The sequence below is a fragment of the Corvus moneduloides genome, chromosome 4 (genome assembly GCF_009650955.1).
Source record: "Corvus moneduloides isolate bCorMon1 chromosome 4, bCorMon1.pri, whole genome shotgun sequence".
Taxonomy (NCBI): domain Eukaryota; kingdom Metazoa; phylum Chordata; class Aves; order Passeriformes; family Corvidae; genus Corvus; species Corvus moneduloides.
The window spans coordinates 69,102,434-69,127,973 of NC_045479.1; the positions used below are offsets into that span (position 1 = coordinate 69,102,434).

The 25,540-nt window shown below is 40.0% G+C and overlaps 1 protein-coding gene across 18 annotated transcripts in view; it reads right to left on the bottom strand.

Annotated features, from left to right (window-relative positions):
- The window catches only part of CELF2 (CUGBP Elav-like family member 2), a 550,002-nt gene that overhangs the window by 44,710 nt on the left and 479,752 nt on the right, over positions 1 to 25,540 (bottom strand). For all 18 annotated transcript variants that reach the window (XM_032105245.1, XM_032105237.1, XM_032105239.1 and 15 more), the window contains 3 exons: positions 15,311 to 15,390; positions 10,241 to 10,399; positions 7,954 to 8,017 (listed from right to left, as the gene is read on the bottom strand). In XM_032105245.1, the coding sequence (XP_031961136.1) occupies positions 7,954 to 8,017; positions 10,241 to 10,399; positions 15,311 to 15,390 (303 nt within the window). The remainder of the gene's footprint in view (positions 1 to 7,953; positions 8,018 to 10,240; positions 10,400 to 15,310; positions 15,391 to 25,540) is intronic.

The window sequence follows — 25,540 nt, forward strand, 5'->3', positions numbered from 1 at the left end:
TTTAATAGTGGGACATTTTCTATATAAGCACAGGAGGAACCCATCAATTTGGCAAATGAGTTTCAATGCCCAAAGAAGATGAACGAACAAGAACTTGGTGGTGATGAAGTTGTCTCCCCATTCAGTTTGTTTTACGGTAGAGGTGACTGTAAGACACTGGCCACAAAACAGCCTGCAGATTTTACAGGGTGTCAGCTTGGGTCTCTGCAGGACAAAAAACTGCTGACTGTTGTCACACTTGAGTAAGAGAAGGACAGCAAAGACCCCCACTGAATTGAGCACTCAAATGTGACTGTCAGCAAGAGCTCATGGGACACACTGTCACCCAGCATGCTCTAGAGCCCATTTTGTCAACAGTTTTATCACTTAATATGCGTCCTCTTTAGGATCCTCTGTCTGCTCAAATATCTGAAAAATAAGTCCTGTAATCACTGTTTCACGTTCCCCAGGCATTTTACCGTTTCTGCTCTTCCCAGAAGATGGTTTCTCCCATCAATTTGTCAGGAGTGTCAACATCCCACTCGCTTGGACAAACTTGGAGGAAGGAAACCAAATGCTCTGAAGTCCAGACCCCAAAAGTACTTTGCTTTCAAATGGGGATTTTTGGTTCAATTGAACCTCAGCTGAGGTACAGTTCTGCAGTTCTGTGGGATGAATCTGCCCTCTCATTCTCTCCCCTTTCACACACTCTCTTCACACATTTCACATCCTACAGTTTTTTCAAAACTCCCAAATCCCGCAACAGAGCTGGACGGCAAATGAATAGATGGATTTTATTTGAAAGTGCTGCTCACTCAGCAAATGCACCTCTCTCTGAAGAAAAATGCAAATTGCTTAACGCTGAGGAACAGCCTCATAGGCAGAGCTGCACATGAAAAATGAAAATCCTCCTGTAGGGAAAAAAACCCCCCTTCTGGGTAAGGAATAACTCTTGATCTTCATGATGGAGACAATGTTGGGAATTAAAGGGAAATGATTAAAAACTTCAGAATCACAATACAGTTTGATTCCATTTTTAATAACATGTATTTACCAATGTGCTATCAGCTTGGCAAATATTCAAGATCGCAAGGAAATTCAACTTTCATTTTGTTATTTGGCAGATTAAAAAAACAATTAAATTATGTACAAAACAGATGCACAGTATGCCTTGCTTGAAACTTAAGATTTAAAAAAAAATTATTTATAAGGATAGGGGCATGAAAATTTAATTTAATGTTCACCTTAGGTAATTTTGTGTCTTATTGTTCACAGCAATTACCATAAATCTACATATCAATAAGCGAGAACAGATGTCAGTTGTTACAAGTGCTTGCCAATCAGGCCTGTTAAAAAGTGACAGATGGATGGTGATAGAACATTCTCATAAGGCCTATTAGCACATTCACAGGAAATTTTTGTAGTGCTGCACAGTCACAGATGCAGTTCTGTGAAAACACGGGGAAATTTGAGAGCACGAGATTTACATTTTACAACTTCTTGTGCTGCCTCTGACACAAACTTTCATACAATGAAGTAATTTGCCTCGTTTCAGTCACTTCAGCTTTTCTCCTGTGATAACTGTAAATTTGGAATTATTGGATATTTGTAGAGGAGGGAACGGAGTCACAAGCCGTTCCTGAAGACTTCTTAGGCCTCATCAGCTCTTGGGTTTCTAAAACCATAATATAATCATATTAGGAAATAGCTGAGATTTGCTCACTGAACAAATTCCTAAAAAAGGAAGGCACCAGCTACATTTAGAGGCACCGTATGCATGGAGAGTTTCAAAGTCAGTGGTGATTATCAGAGCCAAATCTGATAGCTCATAAGCAGTTCCCACTGACTTGACTTCCTTTGCTTTGGAAATTTTATCCTTCTCAATTATTAGGATTTATTCCATCTGAATTAAATCCTGGCTGCAGCTTAAAAAATGTGGATGAAGGTAAAATTTATCATCTCCAGGCTAAAAAGCAACTATTTGCTAACACTGACATCAGCCATTTTGGATGCTGATGGTAAAATGTGTGGAAAGGTGTGGAGGGTGAGGCTATCTATTCCAGCAATATTCTAAGAATTAAAATAGACAGGAGAGCTAAGTGCTACCTCCATCAATCCATACATATTCTGTGTATACTTTTAGAAAGCTGCTTAGCTGAATGGTGCTTGAGGTACCCTGACCAGTTACTGTTTGATTGAGCAAAGCCCTTAAAACAACTTTTAAGTCCACAGTTGATTCTGCTCTGTTTTTTAAGAGTATGTGCTTAAATCTGACCAGAGGTTCACAGAATCATAGAATGGTTTGAGTTGGAAGGGACCTTAAAGATCACCTAATTCCAATCCCCCTCAAGCCATGTTTTGACTTATGTAGGATTTCAGCCCATTTTCAGGTTATACATGCTCTAAACACATCCTGGCAAGAAGGATGCTTTTGTTAATGGAAACTTCTTCAGTCCTAGTTGGAAGGATTCATCTGATCTAACTTCGTCCAAAAAAAAGTTACTCACTCAGGCTCTTGCTATAGTCAAAGAAGAGAGAGGGGATAACGAAATCATCTGATCCTAAAAGAGAATCATAGAACCATTGACTCATAGAACATTTGAGTTGGAAAGGACCATAAAGACCATCTAGTTCCAACCCCCCTGCTATGGGCAGGGACACTTTCCATTAGTCCAGGTTGCTCCAAGCCCTGTCCAACCTGGCCTTGAACATTTCCAGGGATGGAGCATTCACAGCTCTCTGGGTCAGGGCCTCACCAACCTCACAGGGAAGGACTTCTTCCTAATATACATAATATTTTCCTAATATCCATAAAATAGATTAACCTCAGCCTTGGCAGGATGCATCGTTACCTGGGAGTGACTCCCTCTTCACTGACATTGCAGGGAGATGGGATGCCTGCTTTCCAAACTGCTGGGGTTCAGTTGGATGAATTCCATCCACACAGGGGCCAAGGCAATAAAAAGCCCCCTCGCCCTCCATTTACTGGTTATGGAAAGCCCACACAGAACTACAGATCTTGTGCCCTGACTTGGCCAAACATCCACGACATGCACTTTCACCACCTGAATAAGCACGTCTCCCCAGCTGCTTAGCACTGCTTTTTCCTCTCAAGGTGCCTCTCCTTCTCTGAGAAGGAGCAACGTGTGGATTGTGAACAGGCTCACTTGCTGCAAACTCTGTCTCTCCAAAAATGCTAGAGTTGTTTAATTTATTAGTTAAAAGAAGAAGAAAAAAACCTAATTTTGTGTGTTAAAATAACTAGGACTTTCAATGGAATTAGTGTTACAAAAGCTGAATGTTTTTGGTCCCTGAGGTCAGCATTTTCAAAACTAGTAGTTATCTTTAAGAAACAGCTATCTCCCTTGAGCTGGAAACAGTTTCTTGGTGACCTTTACTTTTAATATGATATCCCTAAAGAGGTCATAGCAGGAGAAATCCTCCTTCTGTATGGCTTTGCTGGAATGAAGCCATCCAAGAGTCAGAGGATATAAAGGATCCTTTGGCCAATGCAAAAGTATAGAGCTTTTGTGCAGATGGTCCCGGCTTCCAACTGGTCCCTCCAGATCCAACGAGCCAATCCAACAATTAGACGAAAATATTCAGAAAGCAGAACCTCACAGACTTTCTCTCATCCATCTGCTCCTACAGACTCTGCAACAGGAGGAAATATGGCTTGGGTAGCCGAAGAAGGGTGGAATGGATTGAACAGGGCACAGAAAAGGCCAGAAGTTCAACCCCAAACACAACCAAACTGTGAGAGAACTTGGACAGGACTGCAAAAAATATATACATTGGAAAAATATTAAAAGTCCCAGCTGCAGAGGGCTTAGGGATCTGAAAGACAAAGAAGAAAAGCCAGACCCATGGCTTCTCCTCCTGTTTAACTTCAGAAAGCAAGGTACACTGTCTATTCAATGAAATTAAGAGAAACCCTTTGTGTCTTTTATAAGTACTGTACATTTTTTTATGTCTTGAATGGTTACACATATGGAAACATTGTTGTATGAACCAATATTTGTTCCTGCCAAAACATTTGACATTAATGGACAATAGAAAATCTTCCTTGACCGTATATTGTTTAAATATTGAAAACATTGAAATATTTTCTACAATCATCCTAGCAATAGTAAATCTCCTGTTTACACCATCTGTGTAGTAATTCCTGAGCTCTTAAACAGGCAGGTTGGCTCAAATAACTGCAGCCTTTAGGACCTGCTCCAGCACCAGCCAAATTCAATGCAAACATTCAAGCAACATCAATCTCCTTTGAACTAAGCTTCCCAAGCAATTTGTATATATTTGAAGAAGGAAATTTTGTTTGCTTGAAAGGTTGCTAGTGTTTAATGTAGCTTGCATTGTCTTTTACAGTAAGACAACCAAATAACATAATGTAATTCATCTACATTATTAGCCTTCCCCAAAGACAAAGTGCAGGCTGGACACTGAGGCTCGTGAGAGGCACGTGAGAGGAAATATTGCCTTTAAATTAGCATTAGCAGGTATCAGAGGAGGGGAGGAAAAGTGAGGAAGTGCTCACTATGAAATATACACATAAGGATGGCATGTCCTTGCATGTTTTACACAGGACAATGAAGCAGACTTTGGCAAGGTAGAATTAGTGCCTGTAATCAAGACCAGGGGATTACTGTAATACCAAAGGCACCACTGCCAGCTCTCCCAGCTTTATTACCAGTCTCAACATATTACATTGTTTTCTTTGGCTTGACTCATGAAGTAGAATGATTTCATGAAAATCTCATTTTTCAATAGAAATGAGATAAAACTGAACTGGAGAATTAAGCATGGAACCTTAAATCTTGGAAAGCTAAATGGCAAGCTACAGCTTTTTGTCTCCCAAATTTTAGGATCTCAAATTTTCATTAAACCAGTTTCATGATTTGCTTGGACTTCACACAATGCTGAATATATAGCAGGGCCAGTGGGCTGCTACAGCAAGAACAGTGTTCACTTTTAGACCTGGTGTTGTGTGTTTAATGTCTGTATGTTAGAGAGTTCTTGAGAAAAATTCCCGTTTTTCTTTGGACTGTATTCCCAGCTTACAAAAAACAAACACACAAACGAAGAAACTACAATATTTTTCAATCACAAACGCCTAAAAATCCCACTCCTTTCACCAAAATCCAAGAGCCACTGCTTTTGCAACATAAGAACTACTTTAGCCAGACTGAGGCATGGCATTAGGGAAAGGGAATTTAAAACTCCACACTGAAGAGCAGTGTCTTTGCTCTGCTAGCAAAGAAAATTGCTTTGATTTAAGAAATAATATCACTGAGCATAGGAAATAACTCTTCACATGTGCAGCGGGATGTGTGCTGTGCCTCTTCTGTTCTGTACAGAGACAACACAAGCTTTAGCAGTACAAATAAACACTTGCAGATCCAAAGGGCCCTAATTTTGTTCAAGGGGGTGGCTGTATCAGAAGTCCTAATGTAGCAAACTGTGACTTCACCAAGATTTAAGCACAAAAGAGGTGATAGAGCCCTGACATGGAAGTAAGGGTGGAATTTCAATGGCTCGTGCGGCTTTTGATCAAACTTTTAGTGTCTGAATTACATGGTAAGCACACCCATCGACTTCAAGGATAAAAGTTGCACCCCTCAAACACGAAGTTCAAAGAACTTGAAAGCTGCAATGATGGACCTTCTTTAGCACCTCATTCAATTGTGTCTGGATTTTATTCCTCACTTTGAAATGTTATATTAGTAGGCAAACTATATGCAACATGGAATTACATATTAGATTCTTTTTTGTGAAATGAACCTGTACAGCTTAAAAAACTTTAGGCCTTTATAAATGTTCAAAGATAGCTTCAGCTGGTAATGCAAGCTCTTGCTGCAGACACAGGAATACTTTCTATTCCTTCCATAAAACATAATATACAAATTGTTAATATCAGATGCACTGCATGACATAGTACTGCCTGATTTCCAAGGAGAGGATGTGAACTCTCAGTTCTAACAATGAAATAGTGCTTAGTCTTTGGCACTTTCATGTAGAGATGCAGCTTGGAGAACAATTTAGTATCACTAATTTTACCTTGAACATAAAGATTTAAGAGTCACATGTTTTGGGGAAAGAAGTAAACTTCAAGCTGTTTTGATAACATGAATGTGAGATATAAAATACATTTTTTTCCAAGAGAGACAGTCAGTCATCAAATTATCCCACAGATGAGTGCATTAGCAATCGAATTTGCAGTTGAAAAAGTATGTCCCTTAAGTAACAATGATGTGCCGCTATGATTTCTTGAGATGACTTTCTTTTCGTCTCAAGACCCTATGATTTTCAGAGAATAAATCACATCCTGGATTGAAAGCCCATCCTGGAAATACTTGACTAAAATCCTTACTTTCAACAGAGTTATTGAAGACAAAGCTGAAACTACACTAACAGTGAGAAATAGGCAACAAAAACGTCTAAGGTGCACATAAGGCGATGAATACCACATTATTTTTCCTCAGTGTCCCAATTCTTTCATTTTGTAGACCTAACCAAATATCAAAACATTAAAACACAATCTTTGAGCTCAAAACCACTTCCAAAACTGCCAAGTATAAAACTGTGCTGAACTACTCTGTTCTGTTTATCATATTAAGATACATTATTTTGATGAAAAAAATGCTAGATTGCAAGTGTAACATAATAGAACCAGCAAGCACTGCCAGCAGGAAGGAAGAAGAGAGAATAATTCAGAGATATTGTCATCTGTAGGCCAATTTATATTGTCAGACAGTAGGTTCACATTATTCTCTGATGTCACTGCAATAATGGCATAATATAACGATTGAGCAAAGAATACCTGTGGGGTATAGCTATACAGTGTGGTATATATATACTTGTTAAAGTGTTTCAGGCTTTATTCAAAGCAGAACCAGAAGCAGCAAAAGACCAAGATTAAAAAAAGAATGAGAAATGGTGCTCATAAAGACTTCTGAATATTTTAGCCCTTGTTTTGTGATGATGAAGCAAGCGTAATGTTGTATTTCATTGATTCAGTGGGCTCATGATTAAAATAAACTAATGTAGCAATTTAGGGGTTTTGTGATTCTTTCTTTTTTTTTTCCTGTAAAAAGAAAAAAAAACGCTTTTTAACAGTTCCTCACGGCAGGCATAATGTGCATCTGTGCTCTGATTTACTGCACATGCTGCCTTCTCTAGCATCATGTTAAGTTAGGATATCAGCATGGTAGGTCACACAGTGGGAATGACCTTTTGCTAATCACTACACATCAGTTACTACTGGCACACAGCTCATTACTAAGAAACCCTCCAACTAGCTGGCTTTCAAATCCGCTCACACTTTGATTCTCTTTCCCCCTTTTCTTTCTTTCTTTTTTTCCTCCAGACTAAAGATTATACTTTTACATAAAATCTCTGTTGTGCAATTTTGCCAACTAGGGTTCCAAAGTCAAAAAGGCACCCAGTTAATTTTCCGTGATTATAAAAGGAGCCTGAAAATTCATACTGAAGGTAGGCCTGTAATCTTGGGTTTCATTAAAAAGGTCAGAACATTTTTCCTCACCACATATTATTAAAATGTTTGAGGGCTGCCATTAATTTGATTTTTCAGGACACAGAAATCTCACTGGAAATTAGAATGTAATCCTGCTGTTGCTTTCCTGACACTTTTCATAGGGCAGGATACGGCTGCAGGGACTAAGAGCTCTCCTGCAATTTACAATTGGTTACTTTGGCCAAATGGCAGGTGACTAATGCAAGACAAACTGTTTGCACAACCTGGGAGCACTGGGTTTAATTTCAGTTCTGAAAGAGGGGTGAAAGTGTTTCTATTGACGCTGAACCGTGAGCTGTTCCCTGCCAATACATCTGCCACATTTAATACGCAACATGCCCCCCACCCCCTGACAATGCGATTATTAGAGGTACAGAATTCAATAGCTTAAGAATACAAGACATAGCTGGAGCAAAATGAAAGGGCTTTTAACTCACCGGCCATTTGCTGAATGCCGCTGAAGGCACCCAAGTTACTGGAGGAAGTTGCTTGCTGCAGAAGCTGCAAATGAACAACACAACACAGCAATCTATCTAACAGTAATGTAACAAATGAAGATAAAACTAAAATGAGCTATCATTTCACATTTGGAATATTTCTGCTTTCCTTTACATTTATATAGTCTCTTGCTTCTGTCTGCTGTTGGAATGAACATCCCTAGAGTCAATGCTGTAAATCCATATTAATGTCTAATCTCTATTAAGAAACACAGAGACACAAGGGAAACTCAATAACATGGCTGCTTTAAAACAATTAATCAATTTATTCTTTTTAACAACCAGGTGTTAAATCTATTTAAACCAACATAGTGTGACTAATTACAACCCTCTGTAGTCTAGTAGTTACCATAACTCATCTCTGTCAATCATGGTCCATTCCTCCCCACCCCTGTGAATTCAGTTTTTTCTTTATTATCTTTATGAATCAAGCACACAGATATTCATTAGACTGGTATTTATATATATAGCAATTTAGCCTATCTCAGTATTAATTAGCCTACCTTAGTACTAACATATTTTTAATTGCTGGGTAAATTGCTGTTTATATCACTATACCAAAGCATTGTATGCACGCAAATGATGTTATTTATACATACACAATACATATATATGGGCACATGTATTTCATAGACTCCTAGAACGGTTTGGGTTGGAAGAGATCTTAAGGATCATCCACTTCCAACTCCCAGGTCACAGCAAGGACACCTTCCACTAGACCAGGTTGCTCAAAGCCCCATCCAGCTTGGCCTTGAACAGTTCCAGGGATGGAGCAGCCTCAGCTTCTCTGGATGACCTGTACCACCCTCATAGGAAACAATTTCTTCTGAGCATCTAATCTAAACCTGCCGTCTCTCAGTTTAAAATAATTATCCCTTGTCCTGTCACTAAATGCTCCTGTAAAAAGGCCCTCTCTAGCTTTCTCGGAGGCCCCCTTCAGGTATGGAAAACTCTAAGGTCCCAGAGGCTTCTCTTTTCCAGGCTGAACAGCTTCAACTCTTTCAGCTCTCTCTCCATAGTGGAGGTGCTTCAGCCCTCTGATCACCTTTGTGGCATCCTCTGGATTCACTCGAACATGTCCATGTTTTTCCTGTACTGGAGGCTCCAGAGCTGGATCCAGCACTGCAGGTGGGGTCTCACCAGAGCAGAGCAGAGGGACAGAACCTCCTCCCTTGACCTGCTGCCCACGGTGCTGGGGATGCAGCCCAGGACATGTTTGGCTTTCTGGGCTGGAAGTGCACATTGACAAGTCATGTTAAGCTTCTCATCCACCAACACTTCCAAGTTCTCCTCAGGGCTGCTCTCGATTCATTCTCTTGTGCTTGGGATTGCCCTGATCCAGGGTCAGGACCTTGCACTTGGCCTTGCACTTCGTGAGGTTCTATTTGTCTTACTTGGAACCATGAGGAACCCCCAAGTTATCCAAAAGCTCCTCAACCAGACCTCTGAACTCCAGAGCCACAAAAGGCAGTGGCTCCCTCTCAGCTGCGATGAAGGGGAGCCTCTCTTGGCCATCCAGGGCCTAAGACACGTGGCTGTGGATTTCAGATTTTCCAGCAGGGACAGCAGCTACCAGCTTCTCATCTTACAAATGGACCAAGGAAAATACCATTTTAAATTTATGGCTTTTCCCGGCCACCTTCACTTTCTGTGTGAGGGGATATGAACCATGCATGTTTAGCATTGACAGGACCACGTATTAAAGCAAAAGCCATTTCCAAATGAAAATGTGGAAATTTGCTGATTGAACCACAATATTCTAGCTTAGAGGCCGCACCATATGGATATAGCCCCCACAGTATTCAGTTGCCTATCTGTCCTCCCCTAAGGAAGAACTTAAATTTTATTCCAGCTGTAAAAACCAGACTAACATTCAAAACCCCCCATTAAAACTAATGGAATCAAATTTTATTTATGGCAGAGGGGTTGGAACTAGATGATCTTTAAGGTCCCTTCTAACCCAAGCCTTTCTATGAATCTATGATTTGTTTTGCAGCAAAAGGATACTTCAAATATTTGCCTTTGACAGCACGGGCACATCTTCAAAAGCTTATTCAGATTCTATTCTTTGTTATTTATTTTTAGGCCACATGATAAACACACCCAGAAGAAGACACACTGTGTTTCCTGGACAATTTAGCAGTGCAGGGAGTTTACTAGAACTGATTTACCATGGTCCTAAAATAACTACAGTATAATACAGCCACCGCCTCTGAAGTGAACTTACAGCTAGATATTGTGGTGTGAGTCCTCCAAGACCTGTGAGGTTTCCCCAAGTGGCAGTATTGAGCTGTTGCATCTGCTGAGCCAACTGCTGCTGCAAACGCCGCTGCTCCTTGTCCTTTTGGGTGTCAGCAAACTTCACCACGATTGGCGAAGAGCAGCCCTGTGGTTGGACAGATCGGGAAAGACAGAAGGGTTAAATCACACCAGGTCACCCTCACCTTGTGAGCTCAGCCATGTCCTGTAGGGCCACTGGCACTGGCACTGGCACAATGACATCGCTCACCCTCTCTTTGCGACTGGCATGTGTAGGACCACAAGGACTAAGATTTTCATGTTCTTAGGAAAAGAGGCTATGGAGAAATTATTGATTCCCCAGCTCTTTTTATAAAGCACCTTTCCTCAGGCTCTCTTTTCCTTCCAGCTATCAAAATTGCTGCCAGAGACAGCAAAGCGTACCAGTCCTCTTTAATTAAGCTTCACAGCTGATGAGATGGACGTGATGCTTTGTCTGCAGTCTGTTTTCGAGGCATCGCCAAAGGGAGAGGTGTCCAACCTCTGCGCTGCCAGGGACCACACAGCCAACACCGCCCTGCCACTGCGGTCTGGCTGTGCCGTCACGCTCGGTGCAGCTGGCGTGTGCCCCCTAAATAGACTGGGAGCAGCAGATTTACCTCAGCGCCCACCATCAGCGAGGCACCGGCCCTGTTCACACCAAGGACCCCCGGTCAATTCACCCACCTGCGGTCCGCTCCCAGGCACACTTTGTATCAAGCACCCTTGAGATGTGAACAAAGGGCAGGATGCAGACCGAAAGGGACTAGTTCTGGCGATGGCAGCCCATTCCTGATTGCCACCATTTCTTCTATTGCTTCTATCAGCCTCTTGTTACATGGTATGGCAAGGCTGTAAGATGCCTTAGGAAATAGGGAAGCTGTAGAAAGAGCTAGAGGTCTGGTCTGCAGCCTACTCCTCACCCATGGCTGAGGGACCCTTGGGAAGAAGTTGAAGGTCACAGACCAAATGGACTTTTGAGGTAAACTGGAATTTCCTTAGGACTTCAAATTGGCCATTCCTGGGCAAAGTCACTGAGAGAATGAGACGTGATTACGAAAGATGTCTCTGTTGATTTCTCTCTGTTTCTTTTCCCTGCTAAGAAATGTTTCATATTTTAACCTTTCAAGTCTTCATTTTTTTCAGATCAAGAAAGAAAACTATATACTGCAATGATGCAGTTCTTCAAATTAATTCAAGCATTTTGTGAGTCATTGGAACTGTCAATCCATTTCATACTGCTTTTCAACTTCACAGCATCCAATGAATAACTTCCCTTGCCATGCTTTGTTATACTAATTTCTTGTCTAACTTCAATCTGAACACAATGGCAGGAGTGATAAGTGACTCAAGTCCAAGAAACACAGCAGTGCTCTAGCCAGAGTGTACAGCGTGGGATGCAGAGCAGGGTTATACTTCACCTACTCTTCCCATGGCTGCTCTCACAACACTCTGAACATCTTCAGAAAAGTTCCTGTCCTCAATTATTTACAAAAAGCAGCCATGTACCTTTTCTCTGAAGAACCTCACACCAGGACAAGTGATAAAAATATTCACAATCATCAGATGAAATGATGAAATAAACCACAATAATAATAACAATAACAACAATAATAATAATATCTCATATAAAGATCTCCCATCAACACTGTTCCTTTAGAATTATCTTAGAAAATCATCACTTGTGGTTTATTATTCCACATCAAATTCTTCTCCTGTGTGTTTCATTGTAAAAATGTCTTTCAGTGTTTCAGTGAGGAAGAAAGAAGATACATAACACTCCAGCAATCAAATAAAGATTATGAAGGAGTCAGCTTGTTACACAATTACCTCTCTCCAGTGATTTTTATACTAATATTAAAAAGAAGATCATTAAGAAAAAAAGAAGAAAGAAAAAGGAGCCAGGGGGCAGAGGATGTGAGAGAGATTTTTCTGGTTTTGCTAATAAAAAAAAAAGGAAGCTCTTTCTATCTAATACGGGGTTTGGTAACACTGGGCTAAGAACAACTGGAACTTACTGCCTTCTGCCTGGATGTACAAGAGAATCAAGTCTATTTCCAAAGAAACAGAAATGAGTATCAAAGGAAGAAATATTATATGGTTATTCCAGTTTTCAGTTCAGTAGTTCAGCATTCAACACTACAGCTGACATATTTATGAATGCTTAAATGTCAGTAAATTGTATAAAAACAATATCTCTGCTATTTATGAATCTATAATTCATTTTTTCACCGCCTGCTCTATATTTCATCACTTCATCATTTTCAAGAAAGCAAACATTCTGAAGACTGAGATTATATCTAGCAAGTGGCTCTATATGAGAAAAGGGTTGTTATTGCTGCATCAAATTTACTCTATGATAAAAAATTAGTGTCTTCGACTGGTGCTGCATTTGATTGGCTTAAACAAACAAAAAAAAGAACTCCATAGAAAAGAAACAGAAGAGCAAACACTTTAGAGCAGCAATTATATTTTAAAAATCAGTTGATTTAACCAGGTCAGTAAGTCAGGTGGAAAGAGCAGTAAAAGAATGCATTATTCTAAGAGATGTGTTCATCTGGACTTAACATCCCCATTGCTCTTTCTTAGCCCTCTTTGAGAATTCATCTTGGTCAATGACGCATGCTAAAGAACTGAAAATAATAAAATAGGAAAAAAAATCTGTAGTAATTGGGTTGCAATGCAATTGTGTACTACATATCTTCCCCTAAGCCCACTTTTGTTTGCAAAAGAGCAAGAAGCCAAAGTGTCCAAGGATGACTGTTTCAGGCTGAGGGTTGACATGTAACACTAGTCAACTCAATTTAACTTTTCACTAGAAGAGTATTGGCAAACGTGAGCAAATGGGTTTTTTTTTGCCTACAGGGTGTTTTCTGTATTATGCACTTCCATTTTCTAGCTTGAGGGGAAGCTTCCAGCACACATACAAGGTGCATCTGCCTTCCTCATTCAATGGCTTCATATTTCCATGCCATTCAGTGCCATTTTCTCCCCAACAGCTGGTGCTGCCTTCATATTTTTCTGTGTGTTGTTGGGTTGAGTCCCTCCTCCATGGAGCGGGAGGTTGTATGGCTTCTTTCCAAGAAGGGACTCAGCCTGAGCTCAACTGACGCAAAGACCCAGATGTTCAAAGTGCGAAATATTTGGAATTGCTTTGCCACTTTGGGGATCTCATTGATGATGTCTGTAAAGGTGTTGAGGAGGATTCTGATCCAAGGGTAACTATTCTACAGAACTAATCTCATTAAGAGTATCCCGTCAAAATGCAGCCCCTTTTGGAGTGCCACATAAAACAGAAGAGTGGAAGAATTGTCTGGGAGGTGTTATGTCTTTATTTTACCATCTTAAAGGCATCATTCGGAAGTAGAGCTGTGTAAAATTCATTTTGCTAGACAGAAAAATACATTAAAACACATGGAAAATATAGGTAAAACACAGTATTACCAATAAACATTTCCTTTTTACTTGGAATCAAACCCAGCAAAACATACAGATCGGAATTAATGGAGCAGTGCATGGCAGACAAATTACTACAGGTATTATTCCAGAGACTCAAAGAGGCAGTTTTTTCACAATAAACTGTCAGACTGCATAGACTGTATAACAGCAGCTTTCTAGTAAAGATAATTTCATTTATTCTCATCTCATTGGCAGATTCTCAACTAAAACTGTATACCCAGGGTCTAAAAATGCATTGCACTGAAAAGAAAACACATTGATTATAAAAGAAGCTCAACCAAATTCAAACGTGATGTTTGGAAAGACAATAGCTTTGCAATGCTGATATCATTACTTGTACTATACAGGAAACAGTTAGTGACATTTTCATGCACTGGCTTGAATTTTATCTTCTCCTCCTCCTTGTTCTCTGTCCACCCTCCCACCCCTGGTCTCCCCCCTTGGCTCGTTACACAAAGCAGCTCAACGACATGACGCAATAATGATTGTTTAGCACCCAGCATGCTTTGGGAGACTAGAGCATTGCAAAGGAAAATCACTGAGAGAAAAAAAAAAAAATTGAAAGGTCCTGGTGGAAAAAGAAATTAAAAAAAAAAAAAAAAAAAAAAAAGAAACAAGTGCACATAACATCAATGCCACCTCTGAGAAAAATCATCACTACACGAAGATACAGTATACATAATACAGTATAACATGCACTCTCCAATGATAAGCTAGAAGATCCAGAGTAAGTAAAGATTTCATACTTGTGCGGTTTTTTGTGCAAAATTCTGAAAGACCATGACAAAAATCACAGACTGAAAAAAGTTTTGAGATTGCCAGACAAGCTGTGGCATTCAATAACCACTCCAATGACCAGATCATTAACTAGCAGCTAAAGTCACATTAAGTGAACCAGTTTAAAGTTTTGAGTTGCTCATGATGATAAAATATGAGGCCATAGAGGCAGTTTGGAAGGGAATGAAGAGTGTTGCTTATGATGGGCCAGCCACGATGGTGCTCTGCAGGAAGTGCCACACTCCAATATGTTCTGTCATCATTAGCATTTTTATTGGCTACATGAAGAAGGCGAAATCATATTAACTTAAAAAGAGATTCTATTTGCAGAAAAACACATGCACTAGTAACTCAGTGTGGCCATGTTAAACCTCTTGAGCTTTTTCTCAGAGCAATGCAAACCACAACACTTAGAAATCTATTTAAAAGAAGCTAAGATTTTTCTTTTGGGGGAACGTGTGTTAAATATAATAGAGGTAATTTACTCATCAGAGAGATACTCTGAGTACGAATGAGGAGTGGTATTCACAACATTTTTATTTTCAGCTGAATGCCACTGAAAACAGGATTGAGAGCTGTGTTTGGATACCACACAGCAGCCTTACTGTGCTCTTTCAGGTGATTGAGAAAAATCACGCTTCACGAAGACAGCTAGAGTGAACTGGTAAAAAATTTAAATCTGTGATTGTCATGTGTCTGATCTGATCCAGGAGAGCATGGCTTTACCATTCGCAATCATTTGCACAAAGAAAACAAAGAAAGGGCAAATGATACAGTACTGTACCTCCATGGTCTGAGACTGGTGCATGGCTTTGATTGCATTCTGTGCCATTGCCCTTGTAGAAAATGTGACAAACGCACAGCCTGTGGGAACAAGGGGACAGGGAGCAGGAAAGACAAAAAACAACAAGACAAAAGGGTTGGACGCTTGTTAAACCAACACAGTCTACGAGAACGGCCACAAGACGACACTGTTCTCAGTAGTACATAAAAATAAACAACTTCTCTAGTTTATTTATTGACAGTGCTGACTTGCTAATCTGACCATCGAAGAAAGAAAAAAAATTAGGTGGGGATGGGTGACAAGAAGGTTTTTATTTAATTTTTTGGTTCGTTTTGGTTTGTTTTTCTTTCTTTCTTTGTTTTATTACTGTTTTTGTTCTTTAGCCACAGGGTTTGAAATAAATAAGGCTTTTATGTAGCCATAGTTAAATCTATTCAGAACATGCATTAACAATTGCTTGCTCTGGCTTTTGTGTAGGTAAACTGTGGATAGTGAATAAATGTCAGTATCACCGACAGCTGAACTGAGAATTTAATAAAGGGGTCCATAGCATCACAAATTACTGTGATGCACCAAGAATGATCATACAAATAAGAATGAGAAAAACTCCACCGTGTAGCCTGTGACTGTGTGTGAAAAGACTCAGACAAAATTCAGTAATGTAGGTGAAATCTCAACATTTAAGAAAATAACATATTAAAAATAAAAATCCTTATGGTTTTTGTTTCTCTGAGTCCTACATACAAGTATAATTCTTTGAGCTGTGAAAGCTACCACCAGCTTGAACAATTCTGAAGCTATGCATGAATAACTGAAAAATCACTCTTTTTTTCCCCTCTTCAGCCTTTAAAATCATAATGAAAAGCCAGTAGGCTAATTCCTGGGCTATTTTTCCACCCTTTTACTATTGTCAGCCATACCTACACTGGGCATGGTGCAGGTCAACGTTTTTAGTGCATGACTCACTGCCCTTTTGCCTAATAAAAACATTTCCTCCTGAGATTTACATTTTATTCTTCATGCACCCTTGGGCATCTTAAAGAAAAAGACTGTGAAATTAATGCAGATTCAGGCTGATTTTGTAATAATACCATGGCACACTAAAAGCTTAGCTAAAGCAACACAGACTTATTTCACTTGTGATCTCTAATGACTTTAAAAGTGCATTGATTTTCAGCTCCCTTAGCCTTGCACAGTTTGAACTTAGGTTTCAGAGAATAATTTAGTGTTCCACTCAATTTCCTCAAAACATTATTATTATTACTACTTAAAAGATTTCCAAATGAAGCAGATCTAAGCACTGAGAGGCTAAAGCATATTGTCATTTTAGAGCTAATGCATGAAAGCTACATTCTGGCATCAAAAATACAATATTGTTGCCCCTGTGGCCAATGGGCAAAATAAACTATTTTGCAATCCAGCAAGCAACAGATTGTTTGGTTTACGCAAATCAATTTGAGGCATAGAATACCTTTTCTTTTTAGTTCTGTGTGTACCTGGTAAGATTATCAAGTCAAGACTGCATTCACATTTTAATCAAACAACAGTAAGAGAAAGCAATGCCTGATCATTACCCAAAAGCACTACATCTAGTCATGAAAATAAAGTCAATGCATTTTTGCATCATGTGGTATTTTTTTTTTTCTCTTTAATGTAAAGGCCCTTGATTCAAGAGAACCTAAGCTGGCTTATGTACCTCTGGCTGATAGATGAGCATCATAAAATCAGAAATCAGAATGCTTTCACCCGAACTTCACCGCAGCATTGTGACTCTCTGTATTTCTTAGGTAACAAAACAGCTGATGATGTCTCACTACTGTTTAGCCTCACTACATGTTGCTATACTAGTCTTGTTCAGCAACAAATTTCTGTCAAAGAATATGATGTAACAAACCAGCTTTCTGTACAGCAACCTAAACAAAATGTGCAGTAGAAGGGTAAATAAACTACAGTACTTCTGCTAGATTCCATCGTGCTGCGTACACTAAAATTAAAGAGGCACAAATTTACCATCAGTCTCAAAGTAATCTCTCTTAATACCATTTCTGTTATTAACATTAACAGAGGAAATAACACCAAGGGTTTTCTTTTCTTGTTTTGCAAATGCAGTTGGGGATGAGCACAAATAGAGTTATAGTGGAGGGCAGGCAAGGAACCTCATGCAGAGCCTTGAATAATATTGTTGATAACGGTCAAGAAACTGCTTCATTCACTTCTTTGGCTCTCACTATCCAGGAGTGTGTATTATAGTGACAATTACTGAATGGAGGTTTCAAATGCATGAGAAGCATGTAAAATGTCAACAAAAATCAATAAGACACAGTTTATGCATTTATCACAATTTCTCCCCAGCAGTTCTGCTGTAAGTAACTTACTGAGAGATGTTGCAATTAGCAGGTCTCAAAAGCAATGTGAATCAGCAGAGAAATAAGGCTGCATTCCTCTCAAGATAAAGCAGACCCCCTTCCCTCCCTTAAGCTTTCTCTCTTTTTAACCACAGGGCTCAGCTGTTGGGTACTTTCAGCACCCAACACCACTGCAAAGCCTTCCTCCTCACTCCTCAGCCCAAAACCATTTGCATGGGTCTCGTTGCCTTTGTCATGAAGCAAAAAGACCTTTGTAGCAGATCTCTGTACCAATTTGAAAGAAACTTGTTCTTTGGGCAAGGGGAATGCCTGATGAATGAGGTTATGCAGCTTGAATATGAACATTTGGAAGCAGCATTCCACAGAGAGGATAGGACTGCATTTTAATTAGGGTTTGCCAGCCAGAGGCTACAAGGTTAGGTCCCCTTGTTATCTCCATTCAGCAGGCCATTTCCCACCGATGGACAGTGGCCATTTGCACGGCAAATTTCCAATTTACCTCAATAACATAGCAAAAATTCAGTAGACAATTTTATTTCTAAATTATTTGAAAACCCAGACTTTAAGAGGTTGCCAATAAATGTCCCAATTAAACATTTGTTAATTTACCCATCTTTCCAGACATTGCTACATGTATTCACATTCAAGGGTTATTTTTCAGCTACCAAACCTGGACACTCACACACAACATCTGTATATTTATTATGAGTGCATATGTATTTTATTATGCGTGGAATATGGAATCCTATATATTTTGTGTGAACTGTGGAGTCCTTTCCTTCATGACCAGACTGCCACACCGGAGCGAAGCTAAGCCTATGTCATAAGATTTGGTCTATTTAACTCAATCACTTTGCATTTATAATTTAGGTGTTCAGAAAAGCTGTTCTTCTGAAATGCTTGTATTCATTGCCATGGCCAATGGCAGGACCTTGATTTTCCTCTGTGGGGCACAAATGCACTCGAAGAGGATGGTTTTGTTGGGCACCTAGAATTTAATCAAAAGTTGGTGTCCAAGGACACTGGATTTCATTTATTTATGATTCTGAAGGGTTGGGAAAACCCTTTCCAGCACACTCTCACTCACTGTATCACATGGGTGCAGGTGGTCTTTTGGGAACACACTGCCAGCTTTAGGACCGTAAATCACAATTATAAGAGGACAGGACTAATCAGATTTCATGCCTCATGGTGCAAGGAAACAAGAAAGATTTTTGTAGCCTCTTACCTCATCCTATGAAACATGGCATTGATTGGCATGCAATGGACCGAGGTCTTCTGGACCCATAGCTACAAGCAAACTATTCCTGTTCTACCCCACTGAATCCTGATATTCAATTATTCCCTTCTTACTGGAGCTATCGAGTTCTCTGGGAAGGAAAATATGGAGAGGGGGATATTTCTATAGCTAATGCCTTGAAATAACTTCATTTTGTACAACCAGCTACCTAGCTACACCAAAAAATAGATTGTTTTGTAAAAACAGCCAACCTGCAAGACACCTTGCACTTATTTATCAGCTCTGGTTTCAAAACGTCAGGGATCACTGACAGAAAGAAAAGCGGAGGGAGAAAGAAGATGTAAGAGTTTTAGCTGCTTCTCCAAGGCTGCCTTCTCACCCCCTACAGCAGATAAATGAGTGACTGGGGAAAGGCTGCTGGAAGTAATTTCCTCCAGCAGGCAGAACTGGAGTAAGGCACCCAGCCCTGGCATAGTAGAAATTTTGGAGCACATTATCACATCTGCCACGTTGGCTGAGAGAACATCTAAACTCACAGGGTTGCTCCTTACCCCTCTCCCACAACAAAACAAAAGAGAATTTTGAAAAAGCAGTGAAATGTGATAGGCCTCCTCCTTGATCCTGGCCATCCCAGAACTAGGGCTTGCTGCTTGAGTGACTGAATGTTTGAAATATTTAAAAAAGCTCAGCTCTGCCCCATTTCAACTCCTGCTTCATGTGATTCTTCTCATCTCAGGTTTTCCTAGACTGTTGAGAAACATTCAGTCATCAGTTCTTGCACAGCCTAACCCAAGATCAATACCTGTAAGCTGCAAGTGAAGTAGAACATTTTTACATATGGAAGCCTCAGGTAAGGTTTATACCTACGCAGGAAAGCTCCCTCATGAAACCACTGTTGTCTACCAGAGGTTTTAAAGTGAGGCCAAAGGGAGATGCAAAATGCAGAGACATTGTTTGGAAGTCTAAAAACATGTTTTTTACACAGAAGAAGACTCAAGAGATTTTCAAAGCCACCCAAGCAACCGCAGTGCTGCGAGTGGTGGCTGCGCAGCTGGTGCTGTAATGGCTGCCCCAGAGCTTCCAAGTACACCGTAAACAAAGTTTTTCTTCAATTTCTGTGAAGAAACAAAAGTGAAAAGCTGCCAGATACTCCTGCAAGGAGTAGTTGGGATCCTCTGAGATGAAAGCTTCTATTTAAAGAGAAGATAAGGCTTGAATAAAAAGCTATGGAAATTGAAGTGTGATAAAAATAAGCTCTAGTTGGGTTAAAATGTTTCTAGCTGAGATTGCAAAGTAGACTTTTCCTTTTCTACCCTGTGCTAATACAGCCCAGTCTGAAGGAAGGAACATCCTGGAAAACAGCCTTCTAATGAAGACATCACACAAAAATCTGTCTTGGTGGTTAAAATACATTTCATCTACAAACTAAATTGTACATCAAATTGTTTACTGTAGTGATATTTGGTTGTTAAGTATTACCTAAGACACACAATGACATGTCTGAGACCAAGTCCAACAATTCAGTCTAAAGAAAATAATTTGAAAAAGCCACAGTGAAGCTCTTCAGTTTATGCATATCAGGCACATAAAGGTAACAAGAGGCACGTCCTGTAACCATGCCTCAGCTCTTCAGCTCTACTGACTTGACTATTGACTGGATGACACGTTATAGATTTTAAATTTCCTGAAGTTCATGGTTCCCTCAAAGCATTTCTAATTGGACATTCAATTACCCACCCTGCAAAGTACAGATCTCAGTAGGTGGAATTTACACAAACCCGGAATTAAATGGGTACCAAAGACCACATTCTCTAACTGTGCCTCGATGATCTTCTTGTTGGAATAAAGCCCCTTGCAAATTATTTCATTTCAGGCTTCCCTCTTGGGAGGGATTGCTGCAAAACTGCAGTAATGGAAATCTGAGATGTAGCTACTGGCCAAAGGCCAGCAGAGACATTGGTCAGTTGGATGCGTTTCTTCCCTCCCAGCTGCAAAAGAGCTTCAGCAAGGGAAAACAAAATTAAATGTGCCATAGTGATTGGAAAAAATGAAAATGTTACCACATTGCAGCAAAGGGAATAAGGCACTGAGGTACTTCTGAAGAGCTATTAAAAATACAGCACTTCCACTGTCCTCGTTTCCCACCACTTACTGATATACAATTCAGAAGGTGACCCCTAATCTAGGGTGTTCCCATAGCTGGCACTTCATGTTAGTTTAGCTCAGAAGGGAGCAGTAAATATTCAGAGGAAAAAAAAAAACCCAGCATAAAAGTCTCCTCACCTATCCTTCCCTGCAATTAATTGGGATGCAAATACTAATTTTCTTTTACTAATTCATCAAGAAAACCCTCGAATCTCAAAGTTCTGAATGGATTTTCAAGAAATTAAATTGCCTGACCATGGTGTAACTTGCTATTCCATTTCTAACCTGCTCTTAAAGCAAAGAAAGAATGAAAAAAACAATCCTTGTAATCAATGTCTGCAGAAATGTTCACTCGTCCCATGTGCCTGGTGATGTTTTGTTAAAAAAATCATACAATTAGGAGCTTAGAAGATGTAGAAAAATGCATTTTGAGCTTTTTCACAATTTTTATGGTATAGCCAACTCTCTCTACATGTTATTAGCAGGTTTTTTCAGTGCATGCTATTAACCCAGTTGACTTCTTTCTGGTATCTGATATATAAATCTGCACTTAGCAATACAGCAGAATAATTTGCTATGTGGTGCTCCTGTGATAAGGATAAGAGGATTTTTTTTATCATCATTATGGATGGTAATAATTCCTAGAGTGATACAGAGATATTGATCCACTGATCTAAAAAAAAGCATTTTACAAAGGCAGAGGAGCATCACTACCCTTACTTTAAGCACCCGGAGAACAGAGATGATTGAGTGACCAACTCACCTATGGTCAATACAACACATCAGTGGTACAGCTACAAATCAAACTTGGGTATTTCTGGCTATTTTTGCACACTCAGCTCTCATTGCCTGGCTGTCTGTGTTGGCATCTGTGGTCATGCAGACATTACATAGTGCTGGGAGTCAGGAGGTCTGAAAGTTTCCTTAAGCTGTTTACAATAAGTGATTTAAAATCTTAATCATCTGCGGCAGTTCACTTCTGCTTTTTCATGATAATGAAGCTTAGCACATGATATCACAATCATGAATTTTTGTAAAGCATACTTAGCTCTTCAGAAAAAGTGCTGGATTAAACAACCCTGCAGGCTGAATTCTTCTCTCTGAATAATGAATATCGTACAGGCAGTGGCAAGCTTCTTTAGATAGTCCCATGAACCCTGCTCAAGAGGTGGCCAGCCTCCATGGCTGTCGGCTATCCCTGGTTTCTTTATCTCTACTACCAACAGGGTATTTTTATTTTTTAATACTTTTCACAGCTAGGAATTACTCGCTGCCAGCCAGCTAATTTCACAGGGACTATCCCAGAGCCTTTGGAAGGCAATGCCTTTTGGTTGCTGCCTATTCTTGTAGCTGATCAAAATATAGCAAGTTACAGGTATAAACAATGGTTATTTTTTAGGTGCAGGAGTGAGTAACAATGGGAGAAAGCATGACTCAAGCTAAAAACCCCCTCAGTTTCTTTAAAATTCTCTACCAATGGAGCTCTGTATCATTACTTTAGTCTCATCTTACAGCTGAGTTTCAAACAGCTGACAATAGGAATTTTGAGTGGAAAAGGTGATGGCCTGTTATCAATAGTGACAGCAATGGGTGCAACTTTATTAAAGTTCTGTCAACTCTTGGTTAGGAACTACAACAGAAAGAACGAGTTCTGTCTCTCTCCTCCTCTCCCTTTATCTTAGCACTTACATCACACTCATTACAAAGTGTTAAATTTCCCCTTGATGCCACAGGATGGGATTTCTCCTTGCTACTGGAGCCCATGTGGTACAGTGCAACCCTAATCCTGCCTATGAGTTGAGAGCAGATTGTTACCCTACCAGTGGTAAGGTTGCTGTTGTAGTGTAGACATGGGCTAAAACAAAAGTCAGCTGAAACCTTTTCAGTCTTTACTAAGTAAAAAAAAAAAACCCAAACCAAACCCAGTCCAAACCAAAACTGTTCTACTGAGCAGTGTAACCTGGAGCTATTCCTTGCAACTATCTGCTGGTAATGCAGATTATTTGCCTGAACCTTTTAAGAGAGCTCAAAAGCTGGCATAAATACCAAGGAAGATACTTTTCAAGCTCTTTTCATCTGAGATACCATGATGTGCACTTGTTATGCAATTGAAAAGAGATGCCAAACAGAGTTTACTGGACCACATTTCCATCTCACTGCTGTGAGCACTAAACTGAGCTCCCGAAGGCTCTGGCATGGAAAGGTCAGTGTTTTCCTCAGACAGTGACTATTTTTCATTTACCCCTCTGTCTCTAGGAGGAAAGTACATCCAGACAGGCGCTGAGAAAACAAATACTGTTTGTGGCAAAGGGAATTAACATCTTGGAAATGGTAACATGAATTAAAATTCATTAAGAATTGGAACTCTTTACAAAGATTTAACAGTGTAAGTCCTCCCTCCTGAAGCAGTTTTTCACCTTGTGCTTTTTCAGTCAAGCTCCCTCCTCTGCAGATGTCCCTCAGCACTTTTCATTTCAACTGCAATACCAACCATTTTCCCAATGCTTTGTCTTATCTCATGGAGTGGTGGTTTTCTGAAGCTGATAAAAATCTGCCTGAAAACCTGGTTGGTGCAGCCAAACTCATTTTAAAGTGTGAACATGGGTGTGTAGAAAGCAATTCGAGTTTAACAAGGCATGAGGCATGAGGGCATGATAGAATATCAGTCGTGATTGTGACCAAAATGAACCCAAGTAGCACAGAGGATGCAGCTCTGCTGTGGTTACTGGTGTGTGACCTACCTGGACTGAGATCTTCAGTCTCCAGCAGGAGAGAACAGCACATTAACTCTACAGCTGTGCTGGCCAGCACACAACACTGCCCTGCCTGATATACTGGAGACGTGGCTTAGGAATCTCAGCTCCTGATTGTCGTGAGATTGCTGTTCGTAGCAGAACAAAACTACCCCACCAACCTCACTTACTCTGTTGGATTTCATAATTAGCTTTTCTATGGTCCTACTAAACCCAGTCTGTTGAATAAAAGCAAGCATGCAGTGGGATTTTTATGGATCCCAGGAAAGATCCATTTCTTTGTTGGGTGATGCTGACAAGTCAATTAAATCTTTTTTGGGGCTCAAAACATCTGATGCTCAGATCTTGTTATTTCAGTAGTTAATTAGCTCCTTTCCCACTTGTGTCTTCCATCATCCCTTCCCTGTGCTGCTTACACAATGAAATCAGTGAAAATCAGAAATACTTATTTTGCCTCAGTGTTGGGTCTAGAAAGATAATGGCAACACTCGACTCCATCAGTAAACATTCCTTACTGAGCTGCAGGAACCAACCTCAGACTCTGCCCTAATCTTCCCCAAGGCAAAAACCATGATCATGAGGCTCTTCTTGCCTGAAGGGCCTGCTGCATCCCAGCCCCAAAAGTTTGGGGATCACAAAGCATAAATATGCATAATTTTCTTGGGGCTCCCTATTTATTGTCAGAGCGGCTTTTCAACAAGTCATTATTCAGCAGTACTACAGTAAGTGCTTTCAAGAAGTGCCATGAAATATAGGAATACCTGCACTTCCTTTGCTGAAATGTATAGGTGTTTTATAGAAACTGGGCTGCCCACAAAACAAAAAACCCCATGCACAAATTGTTGCACAAATTCTGTGGATCCTATTGCCTACTAGAAACAAATAGATCCAAAAGTAAAGAAAAAAAATTCTAAATCTATACCCATATCTATATGCACAATGGGCACTATTACTTTTTTCTATGCCTTTTGAAAATGTAATAAAATGCATAAACTGTGCTTTCTATGTATTTGTTTTTTTCTGTAGATGTGATGTTTTTCACAGCTCCACAATGAAAATTACTTATTCCCTGTTCCATTAAATGTCTGTGGCAGGTACCACAGCATCATCCTGCACTGAGAGATGGGACTATCCCAATTTCCTTTTCCACTCAACAACCCCTGGCACTGATGTTTTGAGAAGGTTCATGCTCTGAGAATAAATTCAGGTCCATATACCATGGAGTTAATATGTAGTCTGGGTCATCAAGATACAATTATCTTTCTTTTCAATAGGTTTTCAGAAGGTCTTTCCCTAAAAGGTACTTTTGCACTCGAAAGGGATCACTGGCTATTGAAGTCTGCGCTGCTTTCATTTCCAAGTTCAGGCTGGCCACTTGACCACTCATGATGGTCATGTTTAACACCTCCGCCCTGGTTTTTGGGTTGTGGTAGAGGCACAAGATTTAAAAGCTCTTTTTACAAACTTTTGTCCAGGCAAAGTTCTCAGGTCCAAGCTAACCTCTTTGTTTCTCAGATAAAGCAGACCTATGTTTTGCATATAGTTACAGAAAACACAGGAATGGAGGAGATAGTGCTACAGCGAGGGCCAGTTCCCATCACCCTTTATGCCTTCAAGCAGTCATTTGCGGTCCTGTCCTTTTCTTTTTTTTTTTTTGGCCTTTTGTGCTACAAAGCAGAAATGGGGTCAGGGGAGCAACTTTGATTTTGTGAGAGCAGAAAACTGA